The 26079-nt window shown below is 40.3% G+C and overlaps 1 protein-coding gene and 1 pseudogene across 1 annotated transcript; one reads left to right on the forward strand and one right to left on the reverse strand.

The window, feature by feature from the left end:
- Window positions 1-2059: 2059 nt before the first annotated feature.
- Ppp1r2 (protein phosphatase 1 regulatory inhibitor subunit 2) lies at window positions 2060-24776 on the reverse strand. The gene is made up of 6 exons (XM_051149730.1): window positions 24513-24776; window positions 18785-18892; window positions 14347-14424; window positions 13831-13925; window positions 6669-6836; window positions 2060-2711 (listed from the first exon to the last, which is right to left on the reverse strand). The coding sequence occupies exons 1-6, from the start codon at window positions 24632-24634 to the stop codon at window positions 2665-2667; spliced, it is 618 nt and encodes a 205-aa protein (XP_051005687.1). The 5' UTR covers window positions 24635-24776; the 3' UTR covers window positions 2060-2664.
- LOC127193196 (host cell factor C1 regulator 1-like) lies at window positions 15506-17684 on the forward strand (annotated as a pseudogene).
- Window positions 24777-26079: the final 1303 nt, after the last annotated feature.

Consider the following 26079-nt stretch of genomic DNA (forward strand, 5'->3'; position numbering starts at 1 on the left):
TCTCTTCCTCCCACCATAGCTCTGGTTACTTGGCTTATGTGACAAACTTTCTGAGGCACTAAAGCCATCTTATAGGCCCAGCTCCCCAACCCGCCATGGTGATGAGCCACTATCTACCTAGTATGACCCTCAACCCCTTCAGCACCATCTTCAGTTTATAAAAATCCACTGTCAATTCGAACAAATGTTAATTTGATTAAGTATCTTGTGATGTCCTTGTGTTCTTTTGCACATGCTTGTGGAGTCAACAGATGGATGCTACAGGTCCTTTTCAACTACTCTCAACTCTATTTTCTGAGGCACGGCTTCTCACTGGCTGGCCAGCAAGTTCCAGGATCCAGCTGTCTCTGCCTCCCTTGCCCTGGAGTTAGACATGTCTGACCATATGTAGCTTTTTTGGGTGCTGGGTCCAAACTCAGACCCTCATGCTTGCCATCTCCATGGTGCCCTGGAGGAAGTATTTTTATTAGTTGTAAGTAATTAAAATCCTACAGACATGCTATTAGGCCTATCCCATTCCTCTGAAATAATTATCTACTTTGTCAAACCAGAAATCTTACTTGTGATTTTAAGTTTTAGGAAGCAAATTATAGAAACTATGAAGAAGCAGATGTTTAAGTTTTACCTCTTCTTCATTGTCTAAGAGGCCATTTCTACAGATCCACAGAGCAGGTGGATACTTTCTAAGTACACAGTAAGTGGGAGAGGCTAGATTAATGGCTCAGCAATTAAGAACTTCCAAAGGACCTGTGTTCAATTCCCAGGACCCACAGAGGAGACCATAACTGTAACTCCAGCACCAGGGGACCTGACAGTCATCTTCCTTTGGCTTTCAGAGGAAATGCATGCAAACAGTGCACAGACACTGAGGCAAACAACCATACATACACAATAATAAAAACAAATTCAAAAGAAATCAAAAAGAGAAAAGGCAAAGCAGAGGTCTGGGTACATGAACATATTCACATACACATATAGACTGAATTTCCACAAACAGGCTTAGTTTACAAAAATGAGGTATACATGGCTTAGTGTGTAAAACAGTGTCCATTGGCTAAAATGTTTGGTTAAAATACTGCACAAATATTTCAGAACTACTCTGGTTAAATCCCATTTAAAAAGGACATTCAAAACAAACATATTCTTGTAATAGCAAGGACTCTTCCCACTTTATTTTGACATCATGATAGTTCCATAAATTTAAAGTGGAAGATAGCTGTTCAATAAAAGCCATTTCATATATATATATATATAATATACAGAGGTTATTTTAAAAGTCTGTCATATAACAGATTCATTTGGTGCTACCAAAAACTTACAATACAAATAAATGACTACAAAAGAAACCATCACTAAACTAAGACACACAGGAACTACACTTCATTTCAGGGGGGAAAAATCCTAATAATTTCTACCATGTTGAAGGAATCAAGTTCATCTGTCATAGTGTGCATTATCACATTCCCTTATAGCAGGGACTCTTCATCATCTTTAAATTTAAAAATGTTCTGTCAGGACATTCAGGAACAATCATATTCTGATTACATACAATGCTTTCCTTGTGCAAAAAAGCCTCAGTTAATTGTTTTCTAAGGTCTAAAGTCAAATGAACTATTATTAGCCATTTACTGACAAAGCTGTCAATCACTGGAGTATAGAGACCAAGCTGCTGAGCTGCCCTTCCTGCCAGTGTATGGCTACTACTAGATCTAGTTCCTTCATGTATTACACCTAGCAAGTGTCAAAGTTAGAATCCATACATTCAGTACCAAATGACAGAATATGCAAGAGGAGTTCCTAACGTCCAACAGCCTTTGCCGTCCTGTAATACAATCTTTACAACTATATGTGAACAGGCAGAAGGGAGTAGGAAATGAGAGAGGCTAAGACAGGTATATAAATAAAGGGAATGCAGAGATAGCACATGGTATTAGGAACTTCATCTGAGGTCTGCCCAGGGTACTAAAACAAGCAGTGCAGATGTCAGTGCAACTTTAACCTGGTAATTTATTTGAGTGTGGGTGGGAATGGGGGAAACCAGTTTGGATTTAAAAAAAAAAAAAAAAAAATCATTCCTTTTCCTTTTGAGAACAAGGAAAAGCAACAGGAATTTTAAAGGTCAGAGCAGAAAATGAACATTAACTCTTAGACACCTTCTTAATTAGCCCAAACAAGTTAAAGATAAATGTTAAAAAATATCTCTCAGCCTAAATATTTATCCATCTATATATCCCACTGTATATATAGGCTTTTGATTAAAAGAAGAAAAACATCAAACTACGCCTGCAAACATTTTATAAGAGGTACCACCATCTAGAAGTGACAAAAATAAATTAGTTTCCCCCTATGACATTATTTAATCTCTAAAGCATAAAAAGCTATATAATATCTTATACAAATTAACCAGTGTTCTTACAAAAGTAAAGCAGTTTTGGACTAATGACATTACACTGTATTTATGGTGAAGTATGAGGCACAAGAATATATGCGTAATTAGGCATTTTCCATCTACGCAGTCTCTAGAGTTACCATTTAATTCTTGGCAATATGTAACTGGTGTGTATTTTGGTATGTAAGTCACGAATTGTAGAGAACAAAGAAGCAGTGTAGTATAGGAACAAGGTTTGTATTTGACAAACGACTGCGCTGCTGAACACATTTCTTTTATGAACTTTGTGATTTGTGTTGCAGATGGTCACTTGCAGTAGATCCTGTAAAGATAAAAGGGGAAAGTCAGTATCATCTGCAGTTATCATTTGACTATGAAATGCCTACAGGCTCATGTGCTGAGGGTTTCAGTCTACTCTGAAAGGCACTATACGCTTAGGGAGGTGGAGCTTAAGCTAAAGGACCAGGACACTCTCCTGGTGGCTATACTGTGCCCTGCTCCTCCATGGTCACCACCATGCCCTCTGCCTCACCACAGGCCCACAGTGACAGAGCCAAGCGTACGTGGGCTGAAACCTTGGAAACTCTGAGCCCCACAGCCTCAGTCCTCCTCTTAGGTGGGTTCCTCAGGTATGTTGTTGTTTCGAGACAGGGTTTCTCTGTGTAGCCTTGGCAGTCCTGGGTTTCCTCAGGTATTACCCAACTACGACCAACTTGGAAATTAACTGCCAAAACTTAAACTCTTTCCCTGGCATGGGTAGTAAGCAAATATAAAAACTGTAATAAATCAGTAAGATGTGTTTCATGGAGGTGTTGGAGTAGGGTCTGGTGCTGTGTATTTGTTAATTGCTTGTCCTCGAGATATTTACCACAGACTGTCAGGTACCCTCCAAGTATTACTTAATCTTGTCTCCCTGTTTTGACTAAGAAAGAAAGAAAGCTGATACCTGGGCAGGACTGGAGGAAGGTAGGTGTGGCGAAGGTTCGAAGGCTTTTGGGACGGAGAGGATCTTGGGAAGGAGAAGCAGACAGGAAGGGGGAGGAATAAAGAGGAGGATAGCCAAGGGATAAAAAGACCCACATAGGCCCAGAGGAGGAACTTTGAAGTTCCACGTGGAAAGAAATGGCCCAGATGAACAACCTTAGCAAGTACTTTGGGATTAAGGATGGGAGGCAGCCCAGATAGAAATTATTAGAAGCAGATGGCATGGGGTGGAGGCTGGGAGATAATGGAAGGCAACTGAGGAGGTAATATGTGCCATGCCCCAGGTGAATTAAGGCTATTATAAAATATATCAGGTGTTTCTTTATTGATTGTCAAAGTGTGTAAATAATACCACCATAATAATTATAAGCCTAATAATAAGCATTATTAGGACATACCATTAAATTAACAGTAACATGTAGGCAAAACTAGACTGATTTTAAAGAATCTAGAAATACCATTAAATATTCTAAAAGTAGGAATATCTATGTAGAGACAGGGCAAATAGGTTTCAAAATGGACATTGTAAGAAATCACAGAAGGAAAGTTAAGTGTTATAGCTCCAACTACCTGATAGCAAACAAGTTCACTTCTCTACGTATGGAAACAGAAATACACAGAGGAATGAAGCAAAAAGAAGGGAGAAGAGGGAAAAGAGGAAGGGAAGGGAAGATGAAGGAAATTCCCAATGTTCTAAAAGTAGTAAATTTTGCAAAACATGGAGTCTTTGAAGTTTAGTTAAGAAGGGTTAAGATGCAAAAAGTTGAAGATATGAAACTTGTCTAACAGTCTCACTGTACAGCGTGCTCCATCCCTGTGCACTTTTAAGATGCTATGAAAGTTATACTATTCGAGGGTACTTTAATTTTCACTTCAGAAGACTCAGGGATAGAGCTAACACATTTTATACTCTATTATACTTACCTGGGAAAACACATTTATATATAGTCTATGAAGTTTAATCTCTAATAAGCAGAGATGAACAAATGACCAGTAAAAATTTTTCAAGAGCTGTTAGGCACAGATTAGTGTAGCCCTCATCCCTCATCAGAGAACTTCTTTATACAGTAGAAACTGCTTAATATGGAGACTCACAACAGGTCCAAGTGAAGATAGTAAATGACCATGGGTGCTCAGCCACAAATGAGGTATCTAAATCCCCGCCATGGCTCAGGGAACATGGAAGCTGGGGAGGACTGCTGTGACATAGTAGTGTCTTCTAGATATGACAAACGCCATTCTACTCAGGAATGCAGAGCAGCTATGGTTGTCTGCACAAGATAAGGCAGTCAAATTCCAGTATGGATGAAGGAGGGGCATCACAAGACCCCCCACCCAACCCCTAGCAGAGGAGTTACTGGTAGCTGATGGCTGCTGGGGAGAGTCAGTTTTCTTCAGAGATGTAGGCCCTGATAAGCCCATGCTCCAGTGGATGGGCCTACACCTATGCACGTGCAGGCAGCACTGACTGGATTGAGTGGGCTGAGAGAACATTAAGTTGGGAGGAGATGTGGTTGGAGGTGGTCTAGGAGGAATTAGAAGGAAAACTTGGGGAGTGGGTATGACCAAAATATATGTAAAATTGTCAAAGAATAAATTTAAAATGTTTTTGGAAAAAAAAAAAAAACCCACCTATGGCGTGGGGGGGGGGTGGGAGAGAAATGAAGAGAGAAAATGAAAAAGAGATATTGATTTTTCCTTTATTCTTAATCATTGTGTTGAGTTGGGTAAAAAATTTCAGCAGCAAATGAGGAGTATTAGCACACACTGAGAGTTGACAGCTAAAGTGAGAATCTGAATGAAGCTGATGGGAAGTTCCTTAGATAGGTGGGGGTGGGGGTGGGGGTGGGGGTGGAAAACAAAGACTTCAGGGCACTTAGGAGACAGCATACGCACTGAAGTATGCCCCAGTCCCTATTTTTGATCAATTAAAAATAGGTTACAGGAAGAGAAAGATTTAACAATTACTAGGATGACGTTTGTTCAAGTTACATAATGTAATCCGGACACTATAGTGAGATAGTGATTTACCATCTCTTATCACAGGACTACTCCTGCTTCACAGTGCACATGAAAATATAACAACTATTTACTTGAACCAGTTTAGGCCCCACAGATAAATTACACTGCCACAGAGGATATCAGCATACAAGTATAAACCAGAGGCTGTGGCTACACACGCCATCTCATTAGGGAGGTAGAACAACCACTGCGTTTTCAAGACAGGCCTGAACTCACAGTGATTCTTGAGCCAAGGCTAGTGCTAGATGACAGATGTGTACTATCATGCCTGGCTCACTTTTGCTAAACAGAATAACAGCTGATCAAAAATAGGTGTTGGGTTATATACTTTAGTGGTAGATATATACAAGGCTCTGGGTTTGATTGTGTACCTCAAAAACAAATTTAATAAAACATATTTCCTATGATTTCCAATTGCTAGGCTGCAAAAACTAGTTGTCTAAGACTTAAAAGGAGAGAGAGAGAGAGAGAGAGAGAGAGAGAGAGAGAGAGAGAGAGAGAGAGAGAGAGAGAGAGAGAGAGAGAGAGAGAGAGAGAGAAGTTGCATGTGATAGTGGACGCCTGTAACCCCAGCACTTGGGCTGAGGGAGGTGGAGTGAAGTTCATGTGGGCTGCACAGCTTGGCTTTATCTCAATTTAAATTAAAAAAGAAAGAATGGAAATCAAAATAATTGTCAGTATAGTAAAGGAAATGTCAGAACAAATCTTCCATATTAAAAAAACATGGGTTTGTTCTGTTTTAAGACAGGTGGTTAGTGATTGTCAGCACTTGAGAGGCTGAGACAGAACTGCTGTGATTTCAGTATAAGCCCTGTGATACAGTATAAGACCATCTCACCCACATAAAGTCCCACAAACAACACTCCAACAAAAAACGAAACACAACAAAAATCCCTGCTTTCTTTAAGTTTTAATAGTATGTTGTGAGGCCCTGGTTCAGTTTTCACTGCAAAACAACAATAAAATATGACTTCATATAGTCAAACCAAATATCCTTATTAAAAACCAAGTAATAGATAAGAAAAGAAACCAAACCAAACCAAACAAAAACAACCCACATAATATATAATGTTATTAAATTAACTTTAGAAATAAAATTTATTTTTAAATTGGTCAAAAGGACTGAAATTATAGAAACATTGATATACACAATAAAGCAAATCAGCAAGATGTCCTGAGGGATTTTCCATATGTTTAAGCAAAATGCAGCGCACTATTGTAGGCACAGAGAAGCACAGTCCACAGTGCCAATGATACTTTTAAGGCATCTGACCTTGATTTGACTCTTCGATATTCATGCTGTCTCCATCTGCAGTTTCTGACATTTCTTCATCTTCGTCATCATCATGTAGGTCTTTTGAAATTAACTGTCTAGCTAACTTAATATTCAGTCCTTCGTTGTAGTGAAGCTTCCTTTTCATTTCAAACTGCCGCTTCTTCTCTAGAAAAGATTTAAAAGTGTACTGTCAGCTTAGAAGGAGTTGGCTGGGAGACCAACTGGTCCAGGCCTATTCTGTCAGTGCAATACTGTTACACTCATTTAAATGTTTGTCAGTTGAAGGCTGTTTTTGTGCTCAATGGCAGAGTCAGGTAGTTTGTAATAAGATGATTCAGCCTACAAAATCTAAAATATTAACCTTATAAACATGTTGCTAGTTCTTTATTTAAATGACTCAAGTATACACCTCAATCGATGATTAGGAATGGACAAAGCTATTACAAAATGTTCCAACAAGCATTGAATGAGAGGCAAAAAGTAAACTATAATCTTATGAATGAAGAATGCACAAAGCCTGCAGACATATACACACATTACGAAAAAGATCCAACAACTAATAGTGGTTAATTCTGGGTCAAGAATTATGAGCAATGCTAGTATTTTCATTTCCATGCACTCCTACCCCCCTCCCCGCAGGTTTCTCTATGCAGCACAGAGTTACCTACATCTCCTAATTCTCCTGCCTCCTAAATGCTACTTAATGTTATAGGAGTGCACCCGGGCTGGCGAGACAGCTCATCTGGCCCACATGGTGTAGGGCAAGATCATTTCTTGGGGGCTGTCCTCTGCATCCTCCACTTGACCATGCATACACAATTGAGCACAGAATAAAACGTGCAAATGACTTAAATAGGCACATACCAGGCTTGATTATGACTTCTACTTCACCAAGAAAATATTTCCTTTAAAAAAATGCTTATCTGTTTAAAAAAAAACTGTCACTACTTCAAAAACATAATTAGTGGCAATTTAACACAACTGCCATATTTTACTAAAAGAACTTCCTTGAGGGCTGGGGTTAAGAGCACTGGCTGCTCTTCCAGAGGTCCTGAGTTCAACTCCCACAACCATATGGTGGCTCATGACTATCTGATGGCCTCTTCTGGCCTGCAGGTATACATGCAGACAGGGCACTCAGAAATTTAAAAAGAGAAGTTCATTAAACTATTCATGAAGAAACAGAGAAATGATTCTAAGATTTGAACCCAAGCACTCATAAATTAATTAATTAATTAATTAATTAATTAATTAATTAATAAAGGGCTGGAGAGACAGCTCAGTAGCTCAATGGTTAAGAGCACTTGCTGCTTCTTGCAGAGATCTAAGTTCAGTTCCCAGCACCCACATGCAAACTCACAACCATCAGTAACCTCACAGACCCAGGGGGATTGAGTGCCCTCTTTTGGCCTTGTTGGGCCATGTAGAACATATACAAATAATGTAGGCAAACACTCACAAATAAAAGTAACTTTAAGATGAATAAGATAAAGTTGTCAATAAAAATAATTAAAATTTCATCATCCTTGCTTTACTGATGATTTTACCTACAAAATAGCACAGCCATCAGCAGAATAAGGGTATCCAAAGTCCTTTCTTAGTGTACCCTAATTCCCTCCCCTAAGTGTTATAGTTATATTATTACCAAGATCTTATCAGTCAGGTTTTCTTTTTTCTACTTATCTCAGCCGTCTTAGTAGCATGGTACACAGACATGTACCAGGGTATCTATGATTAACTTTTTTGTTTGTTTTTAGAGACAGGGTTTCTCCATGTTAGCCTTGGCTGTCCTGGACTCACTTTATAAGATCAGGCTGGCCTTGAACTCACAGGGATCCACCTGTCTCTTCCTCCCGAGTGCTAGGATTAAAGGTGTGCGCCACCATGCCCAGCTATTTTTAACTTTTTAACGACATCTTTAACTATACAGATGTGAAGGTAAAGCTAATATCCACCCACACCTTTACTCATCAAAGTAAGATATATTGGTAATAGAAATGTTAAAACACTTCCAAATTCCTCACTCAGGAATGGGAGACAGAGGTGGTTGGATTCTGTGCCTAGTACGCATGATTTTCAGACACAAGAGAACAAGGCAAAGACATCCAGAGATTATTAACATTTCTTAGCTAACCTTTTTCTGAAAATGAGTCACATGTTATGGTATAATTTGTTTCCACACTTACTATTTTGTTAACATGGTCATATATCCAAGTTTATCTACGATAGACTCAGTGATCACTTCTACTTTGTAAAAGGTTTGGTTTCAAGTAGTGAGATATAATTATCTATTCTGAGCCAAAGGTTTCTGGTTTCTCCCTATTTTTTCAACGTTTCAATGATGTAATTTATACAGACACAGTTTATATATTTTCTCAATATAAGTGTTTTTACAAGTGCACACTACTTTATATATACCATAAAATATTTTAAAAGATGAAATATATAGTATAAATTTTAATAATCACATAAACTAAAGGTAAATAATGTTTTGTGTTATTTTTTTTTCATATGTATATGTATACTAAGTAGAAACTGGTAGCACTTTTAAATGCCTAAAGCAGCTGTCATACTTATCAATACAATATAAGTAGCCTACTCTCTCAGACTCACACTAAAAATAAAACTGTTCCTTCTCTTTTTATAGTTCTGAGGACTGAACCTTGGGCTCAGGTATACTAAGCAAACAGCCTCATCAGTGATCGACATACTTAGCCTATCATTCTTAATCTTTGTTGGAATGAACAGTACCATATAGTTCACAATGCTATTTGGTTTGGTTTTTTCCAGACAGGGTCTCACTATGTGGCCCTGGCTGTCCTGGAAGTTTCTATGTAGAGCAGCATGGCCTTGAACTCATAGTGATCAGTCTGCTTCTGCCTCCCTAGTGCTGGCATTAAATGTGCACTACCACTCCCAGCTTCCACAATGCTTATAGGTTCAATTTCAATTCTTATTCTTAGGAGTTTATATTCAGTATTTTTTTGTTAAATATAAACAAAGAAGTTTATTATTCTAAGTTATATAATCTGAAAATCTCCACAGGGGCGGGACAGACATTTCGTTGTTTAAGCATTTACTATTCTTGCAGAGGATCGAGAGTCAGGTCCCAGCACCCACACAGTGCTCAGAAATGACTATAATCCATTTTCAGGAGATTCATGCCTTCTTTTGGTACCAGGTACACACATGGTACACACACGCTTGCATGCACACTCTCAAGTGAGCGCGCGCGTGCACACACACACACACGCGCGCACAAAACCTCACCCTAAAAGTCTGTAAAACAGGAGCTGGGAAGTCACATGAGTAGGTAAAATGCTTGCCAGAGAAGCATGAGTTTGTCCCCAGTAACCAAATAAACTAGACATGGTGTTGGGCATTTGTAATCCCAGCACTGGGAGGCTGTGACAGGCAAATCTGGTCAGAGAGCTCTGCCTAATTAGTGAGTCTCAGTCCTAGTAAGAAGCCCTTTCAAAAAATAAGGTATGCGGCTCTCAAGGAGCAACATCCTCCCTAGAAACAGCCACAGCCTGCACGCACGCACGCACGCACGCACGCACGCACGCACGCACGCACTAATCTCATTTCTCAGAAAGCTGACATAAATGGTCTCCATCTTGGTTTTTGTTGTTGTTTTGTTTTGTTTTTTAAACAGGTTTCACACATTCCAGGCTGGCCTCAAATACATGAGGAAGCCAAAGATGACCCTGAGGTTCTGATCCTCTTTATCTCCCTAACACTGGGCTTACAGGCAGGTGACACCAGCCCCCTTTATGCAGTGCTAGGGATGGAATCCAGGGCTTCGTGAATGCTAGGCAAGTATTATAGCAACTGAGTCATATTCCCAATCCCTTAATCCTCTTTTGATTATTACCATTCGTTTTGCAGTTCTACACAGTAGAGGAACATAATGCAAAAAAAAAAAAAAAAAAAAAAAAAGCATATCTACATATTATGAACTATATGAACTCAAGGAGGCTACTTTTATGAAGATATTTTAATTATATTAAGTTATTAAAAGTTAGTATTTACTGCCAATTAGAATACAACATGACCAGTACTAAGTACTTTAAATACCTCATTTCACCAACAGCTTAAAGTCTGTTTGTTTGAGATGGGGTGGTGGTGTCTCACTAAACTTCCCAGGCTGGTCCTGAACTTGAGGACTCCAATAGATCATAATGCCCCAGCCTCTTGAGTCATTAATACCACAGGTTTGCATAGCCAAACCCAGAAACAAACAAACAAACAAACAAACAAACATTTCTCAATTTAGAAAATAAGAACTAGAGGCTCTGTGAAATTAGGCAACTTAAACAAGTATTGGACTTGGAGCACAAACGTATTTCTCAGACTCCACAGCTAATAATTTTAATTACTGTGCTATACATTAGATTTCTCTTCTTAAGAATATCTGGGTTAGACAGGCATAGTTGTGCACACCTTTAGTACCAGCACTCAGGAGGCAGAGGTATGTAGCTCTCTGAGAGTTTGAGGCCAGCCTGGTCTACAGAGTGAGTTCCAGACAAACAGAGCTACCTAGAGAGACCCTGTCTTCAAACAAAACAAAACAAAACAAAACAAGCAAACAAAAAATCCCACAACAAGAAGAAGAAAGAAGGAGGAATATCTGGGCTGATTAAACGGCTTAGCAGGTGAAGGTGCTTGCTGCCAAACCTAATGACCTGAGTTCAATCCCAGATTTCACCTGGTGAAGAACTGACTCCTGTTATCTGTCCTCTAACTTTCTCATATGCTGGCTCAAATGCCTACACATTTATACAAAAATAGCAAATATGTGCTTAAAAAATAGTATTATTGTCAGCTCTAAGGCCAGTACTGATGAGGATCAGGCAGGGAATCACTGTAACTTCAAGGCCAGCCTAGGCTACTGTGTGAAACCTTGTCTCAAAAAAAAACCAAACAGATCCTTTGTAAATTCAAAATACTTTCCTGACATGTAATTATTTATTTAAAGTGAAAAACATCCATAATTTAGTAATTCTACCAGTAGGAACTTATTTCATAAAATTATATAAATAGGTCAAAAGGCACCCTCTACAGGTTGACTCATGGAACTACAAATTGATGGATAGATTACCCTTAATGAGAACTGATAGTGTACATCAATAAAATCCTCACCCTTAGTAGATAAAAGTTTTGGGAGAATAATGTAGGAAAACCTAGAAACAATTCTTATTGGAAACCCTCTTCAGGGCTCCTTGTGCTGTTGTCAGATTCTAATGCTGACAATGGGCTTGGCCTGAGATTCTGGTAAACAGGCTTTACTAGTGCTACCCAACTGTTCTGCCATTGAGCTACATATTTTGATTATTTTCTTATAAAGAGAATGGAAGAACTATGTATAAGTCATCCCTCAGTACCTGAGGGATTGGCTCCTGGGCACCACAATCTATAAATGTTCAAATCTTTCATGTATGATGGTGTGGTATTTTAAAATAACCATAATTTATAATTCTGTCGTTTCTTGGTTAAATGCTTTGTAAATAGTTGCTATTCTATACTGTTAGGAAATAAATGACAAGAAAAACGAGTCTGTCCTTTTTACATGGCTCATTTTTCTTCCCTCAAATATTTCTGAATCATTGTTGGTGGAGTCTCCAGGTTCAATACCTACAGATACCAATGGACAATGGGTATTTTATATTCTTTTAAAGATTTATTTTTAGCCAGGCAGTGGTGGCCCATGCCTTTAATCCCAGCATTCTGGAGACAGAGGCAAGTGGATCTCTTGAGTTCGAGGACAGTCTGGTCCATAGAGTGAGGACATGAGTGCACACTACACACCTGTGAGTACAGGTGCCTGAGGCTGGAGTTATTAACAATTGTGACCCATCTGAACTCAGGTTCCCTGGGAAAGCAGTATACACTCAGCAACAGTCATCTCTCCAACCCAATTGTATGTTGAAAAGATAACACATTCACATAGCTCCAAAAGTATTAAAAAAACAAAACAAAACAAAACAAAAAAAAACCCAGCAAGAAAAACATATTCCTGGGCTGGAGAGATGACTCAGCAGTTAAGAGCACTGTCTGCTCTTCTAGAGGTCCTGAATTCAACTCCCAGCAACCACATGGCGGCTCACAACCATGTATACTTGGATCTGATGCCCTCTTCTGGCCTGCAGGTGTACATGAAGATAAGAGAATTCACATAAATAAATCTTTTTTAAAAATTCCTTCTATGAGCAGTATTCCACGTAAACAAAACCACACGTAGGCAGTAATGCTTTAACTGGACACATCTCTCTGGACCACAAGGGCCTCTTACCTCCTGTAATGAGAGCTTCCTTTCTAAGACATCGCTGCTCTGTGTCCCACAAAACCTATACAGATTTCCTTATTTATTTATTTCATGATGATGATGATGATGATGATGATGATGTTTTTTCGAGACAGGGTTTCTCTGTGTAGCCTTGGTTGTCCTGGACTCGCTTTGTAGACCAGGCTGGCCTCGAACTCACAGTGATCCACCTGCCTCTGCCTCCCAAGTGCGGGGATTAAAGACATGTGCCACCACTGCCTGGCAATTTCCTTTTTCCCCCTTTGACACAGGGTCTCAAGTAGCTCAGGATGACCTTGTACTACACAGTCAAGAATGAGGGTAAACGTCTGATCTTTCTGCCTCCACCTCTCTAGGTTGTAATTACAAAAAACACACTTTATTTGATGCTGAGGCTCAAATTCAGAGCTCCGTGCATGCTAGGTAGTTGACTCTACCAACTGAACTACACCTCCAGCCCTGCATCACTATCCTCAAACAGAAAAGGCATAAGCAATGAAGTAATCTATCCACTTGAAGATCATTCAAATAATAAATGATGCTAAAATCATTGATGTCATTATGCATTTACTGAATGTCTACTTTCAATGAGGCAGTAAAAAAATACAAAAGGAATATTTGCAAATACTTGGAATATGGCAGTATTTCTTCCAACTTCTTTAATGGGGGGAATACTATTATATAAGAAACTCACATATGGAGAATCTGAATTATAAATTCTATGTTCTATTGCTTTCTCTTTCCCTGCCCACCACTTCCCAAATATGAAAGTATTTTTCCAATCTTCCAAATAAATTTATTTTAACAGAAATTACTGCCATCACACTAAAAGTAGCTGAATGGATAACCTACCTCGCTCTTCAGGTGAAAGGTCATTATCTTCCTCTTCACTGCTTTCCTGTTCCCGAGTCCGATACTTTGGCTCTGAGCCTTCAGCAGCAGCTAATCTACACAATAATATTTATGAAGAAATTAGTAACTGTCAAGATAAGTGTACTTCTGAAATGACACATTCAACTTGAGTCATAAAAATACCCCCAAACAATCATTAACTGATAAAGAACTGTAACTGAAAAAGTAGGAATGGGTGTAGAGACCAGTAAGCAGCACCTTACTGCTAACCACCTCATGGTTAGATTGAGAGAAATCAAAAAAGACTATAATATTTGATATGAAAAATCTAGGTAGGAGCTGAGAATCATACTCAGTGTTAATCAAGTATTTAACATGTAGCCCTGGGTTTAATTGTCAGTAAGCCCCCAACCCTTGGTAAGCACAGACTCTTATTTACAAATACACAAGCAGAACAACAGGAAATGTCTTGACTTTGTACAATTAACACTCTATAGGAAGTGCACTAATACTTACTTCTTAGCTAAGATATCTGGAGTCAAGACTTCATTGCCTTCTGAATCACTGTAGGCATCTTCATCATCGCCTATCATACTACAAAGAACAAGCACATTTCCATTAACAAGCACATTATCAAAACTGATACACTAAAACTGTATAGCTAGAAAACCAAGATTGAAAACACAATTTTTGGGCTGGAGAGACGGCTCAGAGGTTAAGAGCACAGTCTGTTCTTCCAAAGGTCCTGAGTTCAATTCCCAGAAACCACATGGTGGCTCACAACCATCTATAACGAAATCTGGTGCCCTCTTCTGGAGCACAGATATACATACGGGCAGAATATTGTATAAATAACAACTAAGTAAATCTTTAAAAAAATAATTTATTGAGAGGTTTGTTGCCATCTTTGAAATTTAACTTTAAAATAGTTTCTACGCAATAGCACTGGGCTGGGAATGTAACTCTGTGGTACAGTCCTTGCTAGACATGCATAAGGCCCCAGGTTCAATCCTCGGCAATCAAAAATAAAGCGTAACAAGAGGAGAAGAAGAAGAAAAATAAAGTACCAAAAACTCAAACTATCTAGGGAAAAGAACCCCTAAAAAATGTCAATTTTTCTATCTGATGAGGCAATTGGACAATAATGCAAAATAACCCATTTTATTATTTTGAAAGGGAACTAACTGTCTTGCTATGCAGCCCAGATGGCCTCAACTTTGTAACTACTGGAAATACAAAGAGGCACTGAGAATGTTGAGCTGGTTGGAATTCGTGTTTATATATTACCATTAAGAAAGAAATGGTTGAGGGCTGGAGAGATGGCTCAGAGGTTAAGAGCACTGCCTGCTCTTCTAAAAGTCCTCAGTTCAATTCCCAGCAACCACATGATGGCTCACAACCATCTACAATGAAACCTGGTACCCTCTTCTGGCCTGCAGGTGCTACATGTAGGCACAACACTGTATACATAATAAATAAATAAATCTTAAGAAAGAAAGAAAGAAAGAAAGAAAGAAAGAAAGAAAGAAATGGTCTACATAGACAATAAGAGTAGAAAAAAATAAACTTAGATCCTTTGGTGGTTAATTCTGACTGCCAACTTCACTGGATTAAAAAATGCACAGAAACATCCAAGTAACCACTCCTTTGTGGGAACTCTCTCAAAGAGCTTCCAATGCAGGATTACTGCCTGAACACAGTATGGCCCTGTTGTTCAGTGTGATAGACTCTGGAGTGCCTACTGCACGCTAGCTTCTTTCTCCTACTTCAGAGAAAGAGCTGGGCACTTTTTTTTTCTTTTTTTTCATAGAACAACTGATATACAAATGAATCTATGAAAGAAAAAAGGAAATTGGTGAGTAGGGAGGTGAGAGGATCAGAAAGAAATTAAGAGAGGGGAAAGAATATATTTGAAATATATATGGAATCACAAAACAAAAGTATTTTTAAAACTCAGCATTTGGGAGGCAGAGGCAGGTGGATCACTGTGAGTTCAAGGCCAGTCTGGTCTACAAAAGCAAGTCCAAAACAGTCGATCAAGGCTACACAGAGAAACGTCTCAAAAAAACTAAAAACCAAAACAAAAAACCAAAACCAAAACCAAAAAACAAAACAAACCTTTCTGTCTCACATCCCCTCTGTGAGCAGGGTGCAATCCCAAGTACATGGGTTCAAGCAACCACAGACAGACACCATGAACCTTTGAAACCATGAGTCAAGAGAAACAGAAATTCTTCCTCTCAAGCTTTTTTTGGGGGGAGGGGGCAGACATTTGGTCACAGCAATGAGAAAACAAATGAATACAGACCCTAAAGTCCTAATAAATAGGATTTAAAAGTTAACTAGCAAAAGTTCTGCTCTCGTGTACTATAAAAGTAGGCAGACTATAAAAGTAGGCAGACTTGGAGAGGATGTGCTCAACCCTGCTGTGACTTGAGGTGCCTGGACTGGTTGGTATCCCTTGGGGGGGGCCTCCCCTTCTGAGAAGAAGCAGGGAGGAATGGGACGTAAAGATAGGACTAGGAGGAGAGGAAGGAGCGGCTGGACTCAGGCTGTAAAGAGTTTAATAAAAAGCAAAACCAAACAAAAGACAAACAGCTGTACTATTCAAGCCACTGTAGGAATTTTATGCATATTAAAAAACTACATGTTAAAAAAACCCTGCTGGCTTATACATTTAATCAAGGAAAATGTGAAAAAAAAAACTTTGAACATTTAAATTTTAAGTAGAGTAGGATATAAGAAATATAATTTGTTGACTTGTACCAATGTTCAACAGAAAATTCTAGGTTACAAATGAATTGTGTGTATCTATAAAAAAACATAAACTAATATGTACATTGAAACAATATAAGATTCTAGTTTAGCCTATTCCATGTAAACACGAGCCTGTCATAGAGTGACCAAGCTATCTCTGTGCAGCTCTACCATTCAGACTTACATTTTAAATGTTATCAAGACAAACAAACAAACAAAAAACCAACCCTTTTCCCCACTAAGTCATGTCTGACCTGAGCTATTATAGGACGGCTATCCTCCACTAACACAGAGAAGGAAGCGGTGGCTATCAGCTTTAATAAGAAGGAAGAAAATCCTGCCTTTGGATTCTCGTTTGATTAAGGGTTTGAGATATATTTTAAAGTGTATTCTATAATTAAGAGGAAAAAAGGGCACAAATTTCTTCACATATTCCTTTCCTCACATTTCATTTCTATTTAGTTTCATTATCTGTTTCACTATTTCTGTCATGGACTTTACATCTTTATGTGTATTTGTACTGTATTTGTTAGCATCACATCATCTCCCTAAATCCCATTAATTTAAAGGATAGCACTCTTTTGTTGATGTAACCCACACCCGACATTCATAAAGCCCCAATAACACACAACTGGGCTTGGTCCTGTAGGACCAGGACTACAGATGGAGGCAGGAGGGTCAGAAAATCAAAATCTTCCTCAGCTACATAGCAAATTCAAGGTTAGCCGGGGTTACATGAAACCATGTCAATACAATTATAAAAAAAATAAAAGTGGATCCTGCAACAGCTCCTGGAGCAAGGGCCCCCAAGTGGGGACCCACAGGCCACCACTGGAAAGACTCACAGCCTAGTTCCTGTCTGAGGAGAACACAGCCACTCATTTCTCCAGACTCAGCCTATATAATGACCACCCTACCGCAGTCCCTCTGTGACTTTTCCCCAAGCCCTGCCACCATTCAGGAGCCCCTGCCCAGAGCTGCTTCTGTGGTGCTCTCCTGGAAGCCTGATCACTGAGGCACTCAGGCTGCTGAGGCTGGGGGATACCTCAAGTCCCTACTACCCAGCATCCCCACCTGGGGACATTATGGAGCTCTGAGTGCTGACGGCCAGTGGTCCCTCCTCCCTGCCTTGTTCCAGACAACAAAAACCAGCAACCCCAAGAGAAGGATAAGCTCCTTCTCCAAACCAGGTGCTGGGGCACCAGGACCTTCCCCTGCCATAATACTGAGCTCAGTGGAACCCTCAACGGGAGGGGCGGTAACCAGGAAAAGTGAAAGTATCACTCCATTGGTAAATAAAGATTTGTGAACCGGGGAAAAAATAAGCCATGTGACTTACAGATTTAGCCATAATATTAAGTGTTCTATTTAGAATCTGTATTGTCTCTTAATACTTACCAGTGGATTATTTTTGTCTCTTTTTGGATACTGCCATACCATATTTTTAAAAATTCTAACTGGACCTGGTGGCTCATGCCCTCAGCACTCAAGAGGCTGATGCAGGAGGACTATTTTGACTTCAAGATCAGTTTGAGTTATATAGTAAATTCCAGGCCGGCCTAAAATACAATGTGTGATCATATCTCAAAATAAGTAATTCTGAGACAAAATTCCCAAAATCATAGTATCAGAACTAAAGCATCACACAAAATAACACAAAGCTATCTGTCTTCCATGTTGTTTTCCTTTAAAAAACAAAACAGACAAAACGAAAATACAAAGAAAGCCTCTGGTTTCTACTTGGGGAGCAAAACCCCCTCAAATCTCATCTTCCTTTCAAAGAAGACAACCCCGGGAGCTGGAGAGATGGTTCAGCAGTCAAAAGCACTTGCTGCTAGTCAGGACTGGTCAGCACTCAACCAAGCAGCTCCCACCACCTCTACTCCAGCTCCAAGGATCTATCTGACTTCAGTTTGTGGCCTCCTCAGGCACCTCCACACATTATAAACACATAAACAACAGCAATGAAAAACTCAGTAATTTGTGTGTACCAGCAGCTAACAACCACCTAAGCGCAATAAATATTCACTACTACAATAATATAAAGTTATACATTATTAGCAAAGACATATTCTGGAAGAGCATTAACTAGCATGCTAGAAACATAAAACATTTAAAGAATCTGTTAATTAGAAGATTGTATCAATGCAAATGGAAACGCAAAAGGCACAAAGAAAGGATGTCCATGTCACATTACTTGTGGTAAGGAGTGTTTGGCTCATCTATTTTCATCAAACCATAGTCTTTGTCAGCTGGATGATATGTTGCCAGGATGTTCATTTCATCCCACTTCTGAGACTTTTTACTGAAATTAAAAAAGGAGGAAAAAGCTTTTAGTGTCTATATTGAAAATAAAGTTTCATAATTTATATTAGGTACTCCAAACACTACTATGCTATGACACACAGAAGTAGCCTACAGAAGTAAAAAGTAACAGCTGAAATAAAAGTCTACCTCACTGTCCTATCTTAATAGGTGTGCCAGGTGTGGTGGCGCACGCCTTTAGTCCCAGCACTCAGGAGGTAGAGGCAGGCGGATCTCTGTGAGTTCAAGGCCAGCCTGGTCTACAGAGTGAGTCCAGGACAGCCAGGGCTACACAGAGAAATCCTGTCTCGAAAACAAAAGAAAAAAGAAAAAAAAAGTTAGGTGCTCACACACACACACACACACACACACACACACACACACACACACACACACACGCACGTACATGCATCTGTGTGTAAGAGTGGCTAACCACCTAAAAAAAAAATCTTAACACACTCAAAGTTATACTAACCTTCCTCAGTACAAAATCAAGAGGAAAAGAAATCTTTCTTAGAAATGTTCAAATTCAAATCCAAGAAAGATCATCTTGAAAATAAGGGTTTTATAAACATAAAACAGGCTCAAAAAATTGCTAAGAATTCTTAAGTAGGAAGCGAGTGAAGAGAAGAAACTGTCAATAGAGACAATAGGTATAGGAAGTAACATCCCTAACATTTTAATAGAATTAATGTTAGAGGCAGAGTAACAAAACCCAAGGGGCAAACCTGAATTCAACTAAAATAGTCCCATGAGCTATATGACATTTACTAGGTCGCAGATTCCACGGACAGAAATAGGGGCATAAGGACATGGCGCTATCTGCAGTGATAGCCAAGGCACCGGATGATCTGTTTCACCCTCCCCCTTGATGACTGCTTTGAAGACTGTTTAAATCCTGTCCTGTAAAAGCCACTTCTGAATTTCATTTTGTTAGTTCCAATGTTTCCATCTCAAAGATCTCCCAGTACTTCTTGTTGCTTCTCCTTGTTTATCTGATACTTTCGGCAGTGCTCAGAATGGCCAGAGAGGTTTTGCTTTAAAATATTAAATTTTAATCTCACATTTCAACAATTGTCTTTTTTAGTAAAGATTCAAGACTTTGAAACCTGAAACCACAATTGAAATTAAACGAAAAGGTATCCTTTAGGAAATAGCCTTTTAATTTTAATTAGCTTTGATTTTAACACTCCACATACTTGAGTAGCCAACGGAATTTAAGCACCTTTGGGTGTGGGGATTTACCTAGCCTAGACTGGCCATGAACTGGATATGTTGCTAAGGATGGCCCTGAACTCTTACTCCTCATACTTCCCCAATTCCCAAGCGCAGAGGTTATGTGTGTGGCCACTGTCATTCTCAAGCACAGTTTTAGGAAGGTGAATTTACCTGATCTACAACTACAACAGAATCTGGATTGTGCTGGCTAGCAAACTCTGAAGTAGACTATGTAAAAGAACCTGAGAGCATGAAAAATGAGATTTCTGCATTTCTATATCAAGATAGTTAAAGAGTAGAGTACTAGACTCAGTATTTTAACTCATTTAAGACTTATATTAAGATAGATATAAATGCGTAATTCATCGACAGGCAGAACTAATAAAAATCAATGAGTAGTGTAGATAGGATTTATTAAACACGGAACTACAACTTTCCTAAAACAGGATTTAGTAACATTTAACGTATTTTTAGTAATCGTAAACAAATATTTTCACTCCGTATCTGAAAAATACACCTTAAAATGAATAGCATCTTATAATCATAGAATTTGTTTGTTTTTCTGGTGAGAGTATCTTAGAATCAAAAAAGTGATGTTTTCAATGAACTGCACATACGCTCACTCTAGATGCTAGGCTAGGCCTTCCTGACCTGTGGATTGCACTAGAGGCATCCTCAAACGGTGGGAATTACACAGTCTCAGGAGAGGACAGTGGTTTTCAAAAACAGTTGAGCAGTATAGGTACCATGTTGCAATGTGCTATACTTAACTTTCCTAAATAGGTGGATTTGTGGAGCCCCTTTTTTCGTTTTTTTTTTTTGTTTGTTTCAAGTTAGGGTTTCTCTGTGGTGCTCTGGCTATCCTAGAACTCACTCTGTAGACCAGGCTGGCCTTTAACTCAGAGATCCGCCTGCTTCTGCCTCATGAGGGCTGAGGATTAAAGGCGTCCACTGCCATGCCATTTTTGTTTTTGTTTTTTGGGGACTTTTTTTGAGACAAGGTTTCTCTGTGTAGCCTTGGCTGTCCTGGACTCGCTTTGTAGACCAGGCTGGCCTCAAACTCACAGCAATTCGCCTGCCTCTGCCTCCCAAGTGCTGGGATTAAAGGCGTGCGCCACCAACACCCCTCACCTGGCACGCCATTTTTAATTAATCCCCTAAAACTAGCACCCGAGAAATGTGACCCAAGGAAACCACTGACAGTATTAATTTGTTTTTTGTTTGTTTTGTTTTGTTTTTCGAGACAGGGTTTCTCTGTGTAGCCTTGGCTGTCCTGGACTCGCTTTGTAGACCGGGCTGGCCTCGACAGCCATTAATTCAATCAGGGCTACGCAAAGAAAACCACCTCTTGATATTTATTACTATATAAGATAATATCCTTCAGTGACTGAGGCAGGTGAGAGAGATGATGATGAAGCAATTGCATTTTATAGGATAAAGGCATGTAACTCTTATCTGCAGATTCTCTATTTGGGAATTTCCTTACTGGAATGCTCCTATAATCTAAACACCAATATTGAGGTGGTGTAGTGGATGCTCACAGACATCAGGACAGTAGGAAAATGTTAAACTGTCCATGGGGAACATATTGCGAGCTATGGCCAAATATGGCAAGGCTCTGCTTGTTGCTTCCAGCTCTCATATTATAAAAGTGTTCTTTGATTTTTTTGTTGTTGTTATAATTACTAACATACATTACTGAACTCCTTGTACAAAAGAATAGGTTTCATTGACCTTTTGAAACATGTACATCTCATGCTTTGGTCATACTTCATACAAGCATGAGTCTTCCTTTCCATGTTGGGGATCAGACCCAGGGTCTTGTATATGTGAGGCAAGCACTTGACCACTGAGCTACATCCTAGCCACAGGTATTCACTTTGTGGTGTACTTAGGACCATGCACTTTTCTGTTTCTATTGGTGAGTGGCTCCTGAGTGTGAAGTGTTGCCCAGTGTCACTAAGTGGAAGAAGGCCATGATGTGAACTGACCATGGATAAGCTCCATCCAGGCATGAGTGCTACCAGTCGTGAACTAAATGATATTTAATAAACACTATGTATTAAATAAGGTGTTTTTGCCGGGCGTGGTGGCGCACGCCTTTAATCCCAGCACTCGGGAGGCAGAGGCAGGCGGATCGCTGTGAGTTCGAGGCCAGCCTGGTCTACAAAGCGAGTCCATGATGGCCAAGGCTACACAGAGAAACCCTGTCTCGAAAAACCAAAATAAATAAATAAATAAATAAATAAATAAATAAGGTGTTTTTAAGTAGAAACACATAAAGCAAGGTTAAGTAATGATCAGATGATGACAATGTATGACCAGAAGCTGTGGAGAACATAATCCCTTATTTTCTTTAGGGCTGCGGACTCAATGCGTACAACAATGCTTAGCATCTGCGGGACATTAACTTATTACTAGAGTAACAACACTCAACTTAGATCTCTGGCTGTTTTCACATTAATATGATGGCCATCTGGTTACATACTGCTCTGACATTTCAAGTTAAAATGGCATGCTACCTTTATGTTTCTGGGCCCTAGATATATCATAACTCTAAGAACCATTTATTTTTAGTGTTTAAATATTAGATTGGGTTATTAATTTTAATGAAATCAAACATCGAAAGTTAGTTTCAAATGTACCTACAATGTTATCGTTTCTGTTAAAAAGAAGCTCTATTAATACTGCCTGCATGAACTGTGACAACAACATAGCTTTATTACTATAATTTCCTTGCTTCACCATCTTCTAACGGTGATTATGAAAAGGCTTATCTCCTATGAGCTGAAATCATACATCACGAACTTCAGTGAATTAGGAGTTTAGTAGCGCCTGCTTAACTAGGGCTACAACGACAGTCAAGGCAATCAGTCAACTAGCTTATAAAATCCTTTTAAAGTGAATCTGCCCTGGCAGGAACTCTTTCAGAAGAAGCCATTTATCTAATGGGCATCGGGGGGAGGCTAACCCATAATGCTCTGTCCAGACTACCATGCATCAAATCTGAGAATGCATGGGGGTTAAAGGCACAGAAAAATAAGGCACTTGGTAATTGGAAAAAAGCTCACCTGCATAATACAGGTCAATGAGAACCCCATTCCTGTTGCTTAATATTCAAGCTGTGCCAAGCAGTTACATTTTTTTCAATCATCTTGAACTTACTATTTGTTACACTGTGGCATTCCGTTTTTCCCAAGACCCACAGCACTGTCACCTCCCTTTAAAGTAGTTTACTTCAAGTAGAGGTTGGAGAATAGTGAAGTAAGGTTACAGTCACACACCCTCATGAGGGAGGAGGTGTCCTTGGACAGGGCTCTCTCATCCTAGTCTGCAAGACTAAGTCCAACTCACACAAGGGATTTTCTTCAAATTCCCCCATAAATTTGTTTCCAGCTAGTTACTCTTGCAATTCTAAATGAGATCCTTAATATAGGAGTGTCCTAGTTCCAATAGCCCAAGATTTCATGAGCATCCTCATTTTAGTGCTACTACTAACTTCAGTAACTTTTCTTAAGCCTTATTTCTAAATGCAAGAGCTCTCATATTTTCAGTAACTCAATCTCCAAGCCCCCTTACTGTCTGACTCAGTGGTACTAGCTAGTTATACATTGTAACATTCTTTTAATTGAGCACTGAACCCTGGTGAGTTTTCTCTGTAGCCAGACATATCCCCTCCATCGCTCCCCCTCTTTTCGGGCTGGCATATTGTTCCATTATACAAATGTACCATAATTAATATTTCACCAGTTCTCACTAATGGACCTTGGGTGGTTTCCAGCCATTTACTACCACACACAATGCTTACCGTCAGGATCTCCAGTTGCTTCTCTCTGAAGTATTCTGAGTTGAAATATGCCGAACAGGACCCAAAGCTAGAAAGCACCCAAAACTCTAGTTTGCAGGTACGAAAAAATACTTAGCAATAATAACTTTCCACTAAATATAGATCAGTGACCTTAACATTTTGGTTTCACTTAGTACGGAGATAATGACAAACCAGGAACTGAGAGGACGAATGCGGTAAGATGCTTAGTGGGGAAATGGGTTTGTGGTTGATTTTTTTATTTTTATTTTATTTTGATCTCGTCACCCTGAACCTAGGTTGAAATTTAAGGGCAAGAAAGTAACTTGCTGAAGAAGTTTAGATAACTTGGCTTAGGTTGCGGGATAATAAAAGCGTAACTGCTAAAGCTTTGATAACTTCAATTTGATTCCTTAAGTGTTCCCAAGGACACAAAGTTCAAAAGCCAGGTTTAAAGTGTGCACACGTACTTCAGAAAAAAACGCGACAAACGCCACCGCCTCGGCCACCTCTGGCCTCCCTCCACCCCGCGGGCGGACGGGCAGGACCGAGGTCGGCTCCCGGCAACCGCTCGCCGGGCCGGCCTCCCGCCTCTCACCTCAGCTCCTCCTCGACGCTCCGGTGGGGCTGTTCGGCCGAGGCCACCACCTGGGAAGCCGCAGAGGTCTTGTTCTTCAGGATTCCCTTGATGGGCCGGTGTGAGGCCGCCGAGGCCGCCATTGCCTGTCGCTCCGGCTGTCGGCTCAGGGTCGCTGCTGGAGTGGGATCCTGGAGGAGAAGAGATGGGAGCTGCACAGACCCTCCAGGCAGCCGCGGAGCCCAGGCCGGGCTAAAGCAGCCGCACCCGCTGTCGCGGAAACCACTACGGGCGTCACCGTCACGACACAATGACCGCAACGCCACAGGCGACGCCGCGCGGCGGGCGGCCCTTCGCCGCCGGCACTGTAGCCCGCCGCCCGCGGAGGACGCCGGCCTAGTGCCCCAGCGCGGGAGCGACGCGGACGCCGAAGCCAAGCCCGGCCCGCCCTCTCGCGATATCTAGAGCGGGGCGGGGCGAGAACAAAGCCAGCCGTCTAGCTCCGCCCCTCCTCGCCCCGCTCCGCCCCTCCTCTGTGTTCGCCAGGCTCAGTCCTGGCACTGCACAGCAGCAGAGACCTGCTGTCTGCTGTACAGATTTGTACTCCGTCAAGCACTCTCTCCCATCGCTATACGAGGCTTTGTTGATACTTCTGTTTTATGCTAGACAACTGTGGCCCACGGGTGACCTCATTCCTCAAAGATAAGAGATGTTAGCTGATTGAAGGGTATAGCTCCCATTCCTATTTAACCTTCATAATAATTGCTTTGTTTTGTTTGGAGGCTGGGTTGGACTCGAACTCAGATCTACTTGCCTCTGCCTCCTGAGGGCTTGGATTAAAGGCCTGTGCCACCATACTCAGTCCTTAATAATTTAACTCCCTATTATAAAATCATGGAATATCAGTATTGGAATGGTCCTCAGAGATCTATTATGAAATTGTAAGGACCAGACAAACTCCATTTTGAAAAACAAACTCCATTTTGTGGTAAACCTAGCCAAGGGCTGAACCCAGCTTCTAGAAAAATCACAAACTATTCTAAACAGAAAAATATTCCCTAGCAACACAATCAGTTCACCTTGGGAAAGTCCAAATATACTCTCTGCTGGTCAAGCTGACCAGCGGGTGGTCTGGCACATAGCAACAACCTATTAGGAGAAGCCAGGCCGAAGTTCCTAACACTCCATGACGGCTTCAGCCAATCTTTTCTATAGGCCAACTTGCCCCTACACCTATTACCAACCATGAAATGCCAAGGCTCGTAACTCCCTGCTTGCAGCTTTTCTGCCCAAATGCCATCCAATCATATACTGGTAAAATCCATTTCTCTGTCTAAAACCGATAAAAACCCCTCTCACTTGAGACTCAAGGCCACTTGCCTGCATCTGCTGTGTCAGTGCATAGGAGGTGTGTTCTGGGTTCGAACCTACATTAAAGACTTCCTTGCCATTGCATTGGGACTCTGCTCTTGGGTGGTCTGTTCGGGGAGTCTTTTAAACTTTGGGCATAACAAACCCACAGACAGAACAGTTACTTTTATGATATCATAAAAAGCATGCGTTGAGTGGTCTAACCTCTTAAACCAAT

Source organism: Acomys russatus, chromosome 8, assembly GCF_903995435.1.
Source record: "Acomys russatus chromosome 8, mAcoRus1.1, whole genome shotgun sequence".
Taxonomy (NCBI): domain Eukaryota; kingdom Metazoa; phylum Chordata; class Mammalia; order Rodentia; family Muridae; genus Acomys; species Acomys russatus.